We start from the raw sequence: 6,362 nt of genomic DNA, 5'->3' as shown, positions 1-6,362 counted from the left end.
TTAAGTTTTAATACAAGGACTGATGTTGGTCTGAGAAAGCAGCTTATTTAGATGTTTAGAAATTTCCTTCATTTTGAGTCCATAAATGAATGGATTTAGCAAAGGCTGATAGAGCATTATTTGTAATGTCATTATTATGCGTGTGGTTTTTGGAAAATCTGATTTCACACGAGCTATGCTTACATCATACACAAAAAAAGCTGAATAACTGATTAAAACTAACATATGGGGTAAACAAGTCTCTGCAGCTTTCTTCCTAATTTCTTTACAACTTCGATGAGAAACTATAAAGATTTTTGTGTATGTGAAAACTATAAAGAGCATAGGAAGAATTGCAAGATCTAATACAATGACCACACCAAAGATGGTAATTAATTTTGATCTTTCACACTGAAGAGTGTAAACTGCATTATTACAAAATATTCCTTTTATATTAGAGTCACACAGTTTAGCTTCAGCACTTGCTATTGCTTGGACAGCAACTTGACAAGCAGGTACAAGCCAAGCCACGACCAGGAAAATACCCACAGTAGTTTTTCTCATGAGAGTTTGATATTCCAGAGGTTTACATATAGCCACATATCTGTCATAGGCCATGGCAGCCAACAGAAGGAACTCTGATAAAACTAGAGTGTAAAATATAAAGAACTGAAAGAGACAGGCTGAATATGTTGTGACTTGTTTTTCAGATGAAAAGTCAATCAGCAGTTTTGGGTAAACAGTTGTGCTGTAAAGAACAGAGTTCAGTAGCAATGCTGCAATGAAAATGTACATAGGCTCATGGAGGTTTTTATGATTCCAGATGAGATACAGAATAGTAGAATTAGTGCAGATTATTAGAATATATAATGTAAACATAACAAAAAAGAAAATATATCTGTACTTGTTAATCTCTGTGTACCAGTCCAGAGTTAGATAGGTAGCATTTGACTCTTCATCCATGAATTTTTTCAAAGACAAAACATTAAAAAATAATTAAAAATTGTAAAACCAGTAAAAATCCAAAAGAAAAACAAACAACCAAAAAACAAATCCAAGACTATAGCAGTATTTAAATCCTGTTGTTTCTCTGGTTCATAAAAATATATGAACCTGAAATTTGTCTCTGAGCACCTTCATCACCCAAACACACACAGCGTATCATGCGAGTCTCTATAAGGTTTTTATCAAGTTGCCTCATCCTCAAGAGAGAAGGAGGTCTGAAACATGGTTGTTCAGTCTCTTGTAATTAGAATAGAATAGAATATAATTCAACTTTATTGTCATTGCACATGTCACAGGGCAACGAAATGCAGTTTGCATCCATCCAGAAGTGCTTTAGCCATGATATAGATATATTACAATATATATTAGCAATAATATAGATATGTAAGCATATTACAGAAATGGGTCTACTACGGTATGTAATATGTACACGGTATGAAGTATGTTATGAATATGCTATAACTATAAGTATGTACAGGCTGTAGTGAGTACAAGCTATGTGCAGGCTATGAACAGGATATAAATATGAAAAATACAACTATACAGAATATGAAATAAAGAACTATACAGAAATATGAGATATACAGCTATACAGAAATGGGAACTATGCAAGTTGTACACAGTTGTAGAATTAAAAATTATCGTATGATTATTTATACAGAACTATACAGTAGTGCAGTTAAGAGGCTATATAAAGTGCTAGTGGTTGTGAGTGGTGGTTCAGTCCATGTTATTATTGTGTGTTTGAGGGTACAGTTGTCCATTGTATGTGTGTGTAGGTGGTTGTGGGTGTGTGTATGTCCAGTCCATGTGTTAACTTGGGTCAGATGTCAGGAGGTAGAGTTCAGGAGTCTGACAGCTGTGGGGAAGAAGCTATTCCGGTACCTGGTGATCTTAGTCCAGAGGCTCCTGTAGCGCCTCCCAGAGGACAGGAGGGTGAAGAGTCCATGTGATGGGTGACTGGGGTCTTTCATGATTTTCCCAGCCCTTTTCAGACACCGCTTCCTGTAGATGTCCTTTATGGCAGGAAGTGGTGCTCCGGCGACGCGCTGGGCAGTTTTCACAACCCTCTGCACCGCCTTCCGGTCCAAGGCAGAGCAGTTCCCGACTGTTATACAGTTGGTCAGGATGCTCTCGATGGTGCAGCGATAGAAGTTCACCAGGATGTCTGAGGATAGGTGGTTCTTCCTCAGAGTCCTCAAGAAGAAGAGGCGCTGGTGAGCCTTCTTGACCAGCTTGGAGCAGTTGGTCGTCCAGATGAGATCCTCGGAGATGTGAACTCCCAGGAACTTGAAGCTGCTCACACGCTCCACAGCCGTCCCCTTAATGTAGATGGGTGGATGTGGGTCAACATTCCTCCTGTAGTCCACGATGAGCTTCTTGGTCTTCTCGGTGTTAAGCAGCAGGTTGTTTGTGTCGCACCACTCAGCCAGACAATCTACCTCCTCCCTGTAGGCGGCCTCATCGTTGCCACTGATGAGGCCAATCACCGTGGTGTCATCTGCAAACTTAATGATGGTGTTAGAACCATCGGCAGGTCTGCAGTCGTGGGTGAAGAGGGAGTAGAGGAAAGGGCTCATCACACAGCCGTGTTCATTGTGATTGTAGATGAGCAGTGGTTATCTAGCCGGACGTGTTGGGGGCGGTTGGTCAGGAAGTCCAGTAACCATTTGCACATGAGGGAACTGATGCCCCGATGAGTTGTGAGGGGTGGATTGTATTGAATGCTGAACTGAAGTCTATAAACAGCATTCTGGTGTAGGTGTTGCTATTGTCCAGGTGTGAGAGGACAGAGTGCAGTGCGATGGAGACTGCATCCCCTGTGCTCCTGTTCTGGTGGTATGCTAATTGGTGGGGGCCCAGGGTGGGGGGGAGACAGAATTTGAAGTGTGCCGGTACCACAGCGTGTGCCAAGGACAGGTTGAATATGTCTGTGAGCACTCCTGCAAGCTCCCCAGAACACGCTCTGAGAACATGCCCGGGGATACCATCAGGACCTGCAGCCTTGTGGACATTGATCCTGCTCAGCACCGCACCTACATCGGTGGGGGAGACAGTCAGAGGTTGGTGGTCTGGCGTCATGTCTGCTTTGGTTGTGATTGTGGGGTTCCCTCGCTCAAAACGAGCATAAAAGTTGTTGAGCTCGTTGAGGAAGGAGACATCAGAGGATGCGGGGGAGGGTTTGGTGGTCCTGTAGTCTGTAATGGTCTGGAGTCCTTGCCACATGCGTCGGGGGTTGGAGTTGGAGAAGTGTTCTTCTGCCTTCTTTTTGTAATGGTGTTTGGCTTTTTTGATACCCTTCTTTAGATTAGCCCTGGCTGTACTGTAGGCGTGTGCATCTCCTGACCTAAAGGCGGTGTTGCGGGCCTTCAGGAGGAGACGAACATCCCGGTTCATCCAAGGGTTCTGGTTGGGGTACATGGTGATCCGTTTCTGGGTGGTGACACTGTCTGTGGTTTTGGAGAGGTAATCCAGTACAGATGAGGCATACTTGTCCAGGTCTGTGTGGGTGAACATATTCCAGTCTGTGTTTTTAAATCTGTCCTGGAGAACTGTGTCTGTCCCCTCTGGCCACACTTTAATTGTCCTCACAGCAGGTTTCATACGTTGGATGAGTGGTGAATACCGAGGTGTGAGGAACAGGGAGAGATGGTCCGATTGTCCAATGTGGGGGAGGGGTGTTGCTTTGTATGCTCCAGCCAAGTTGGAATAAACATGGTCTAAAGTCTTGTCTCCTCTGGTGTGGCAGGAGACATGTTGGTGGAATCTGGGGAGGACTGTCTTTAAGTTGGTGTGGTTGAAGTCACCAGCAACAATAAAAGCAGCCTCGGGGTGTTTATTCTGGCTCCAGAAAGTTCTTTCATGGCCAACCTAGCATTAGCGTTAGGGGGGATATACACTGCAGTGAGTATGATAGAAGTGAGTTCTCTGGGGAGATAATAAGGTCTGCATTTGACCATTAAAAATTAGGTGAGCAGTGACTCCCAGTAGTAGTGGAGTTCATGCACCAAGCGTTGTTAATATAAATGCACAAACCTCCACCTCTGGTCTTGCTGGAGTCATCTGCTAGCCTGTCGGCTCAGTGTGTGTAGCGTCCTGCTAACTTGATAGCATTGTCTGGGCAATTGTTGTTCAACCATGTTTTGGTGAAAAACATGACATTTGAGTCCATAATCCATCTGTTGTTAGTGATGGAGAGCCGTATCTCATCCATTTTGTTTGCCAGAGAACTCACATTGGCAAGGAAAATACTGCACTGCAAAAAACGATTTTCAAGAAAGTAAAAAAACCCTTGTTTATTGACATTTTTTCTTATTTTTTGTCTAAAAAGAAAATATATTCTTAACAAGCAAGTTTTGCACAAGAAAATAAATCTTATTCTAGGAAAATATGTCTAACTTTTCCTTAAAAGGATATTTCAGCTCATCTTGAGCTTTATTTACCAGTTACAAGGTATGAAAACCGTTTGGTTGAAATTCCCTAATAAAAACAAGATTATTTTTCTCATTTCAAGAGTAAGGCCACTTAAACAGCTGCTCAGTTTAAGAAATGTATTTATTGACACTAAAGTGTAATAAAACTGCTGTCAAGTTTGACAAAACATGCACAAAAGCTGGAACTAAAAGCACATGATAAACATGAAATACAGGCCCATTTGAAAAACAGAAACGGCATAACTCATTCACTTTAGGCCATGTCAAACAGATTAATAGATCAGCATCAGACAAGTATCAGTACACATATCTTCACTGTGGCAATGCTACAATCGCATTCAACTGTCAGATTTGATAGAAAACTCAACAACAAAACTGTCCAAAACAATAACCTGATAATACAGTTCATGCATGTAAAGCAGTGTGCCTTTTATAAAACATCTGTTGAACTCATGTGTAGTCCAATTACATCACACAGGTAATATTTCATGACTGCATATGTCATATCTTTGTGTGTGAAACTGTAATATGGAGTGAAATCCATAAGATTATCAGCGGATATCAGCTCCGTTGCTTGTGCCATGTTTGGAATCTCTATCTTATATGACATGTAATCTTTGTCATAACAAATGGTATTGTGCTGCTGGAATTCAAAACAGTACAATGATGAATTGATCACATAGATATTTTTCACAAGCCCAAATATAGGTAAACCACTAGAACCAACAGCACAAACAATTAATGACCTATCCCTTATGTATTTGTTACCATTTAGATTAAGCCATTTAACAGTCACTGCATGGTTTACTTCATCATTTCCAAGGAAGGCCCTCATTTTTTCTTTTAAGTATGACATTATGCTTACTTCTGAGGTTGGTCCTAATGTGCATTCATTGGAAAAAATGGGGTGATCAAAACTATCCACATTCTGAGAACATTCATACATTTGATTATGCTTTATTAAAGATTTGCAAACATTTTTAAAATTTATTTTTGACACCCATTGTTTGAAAAAGCAATGTTTCGATTCAAATCTCATGCACATATGACGGACCATTGGTCCCAAACGTTTAATTTGGCTTGGTGTATGAATCAAATAATGTTGTTTTGGTGTGATGTTGTTATATGGGAATGGGGCTTTCATGTGCTTCAAGTGCTGTTCAATGAGGATTTTCAACTTGTTAATAGTCTGCAGACTGATGACAGGAGCAAGTAAAATCTGAACTATCTCAATGAGTTCAAGAATGAATGCGTAGTGTTCAGTACCTTTGGCTGCATCAATCAGAAATGGCAAAATTTTCAGAAGAACAATCATTTGCCCCGAGGACTGCTTCAACTTATTGTCACTGGAAGCTAATGTACTGTAGGTAATAACACTTGGTTTATCTCTACTATCAACTGGAGAGTATGGGAAACCAGTCACTGCAGCATTGAAGAGATCTAAGTCTAGCTCTCCCATGAGAACTAAGTGTTTCAACACACACTTTATTTCTAATGGAGCAATCCCTTCAAAAATTACATGCATCATGTCTTGGGGTGTTTGTTGGATCAAGTTGAATGCTGGGAAATTAATAAGTTTGCTTCTTCTGTTTATTCCATATGTTGTTTTTAAGCTGCTTCTTAGATACTCTATGTTGGCCTTCTCAATTTCGCTACATTGCCGGACATGTCGTTCAAATGTCCGTTCCTCAAAGTTATCCTCATCAAAATAAATTTGCATGTCCTCAAATGAACATTCACACTGCCTGCATTTACTATGAGCAAACCCAACACCCTCTTTAAACCCGCAAAGCTCATGTTGCGCCAAAGTGTCTCCACATAATGAAACTAATGCTCCAAATATTTCACGTTCACCATTTCCAGTTTGAATTTTAACTCCATTATATAGCTTCACTAAGTCCTCATGCAGCCTTTGCAAGATTCCATCTACACCACATTCAGAAA

At 40.8% G+C, this 6,362-nt stretch overlaps 1 protein-coding gene across 1 annotated transcript; it reads right to left on the bottom strand.

Moving 5' to 3' along the window:
• On the bottom strand, positions 1-942 carry LOC146556304 (olfactory receptor 2AT4-like). The gene has a single exon (XM_085248921.1). The coding sequence runs from the start codon at positions 940-942 to the stop codon at positions 1-3; it is 942 nt and encodes a 313-aa protein (XP_085105047.1).
• Positions 943-6,362: the final 5,420 nt, after the last annotated feature.

This window comes from Mchenga conophoros, linkage group LG16 (genome assembly GCF_057382185.1).
Source record: "Mchenga conophoros isolate Kocher_MC1m ecotype Shallow Benthic linkage group LG16, M_conophoros_male_GT1.1, whole genome shotgun sequence".
In the NCBI taxonomy this organism is placed as follows: Eukaryota; Metazoa; Chordata; class Actinopteri; order Cichliformes; family Cichlidae; genus Mchenga; species Mchenga conophoros.
The sequence above is the reverse complement of the archived record's forward strand: the minus strand, read 5'-3'. Positions and strand labels throughout refer to the sequence as shown.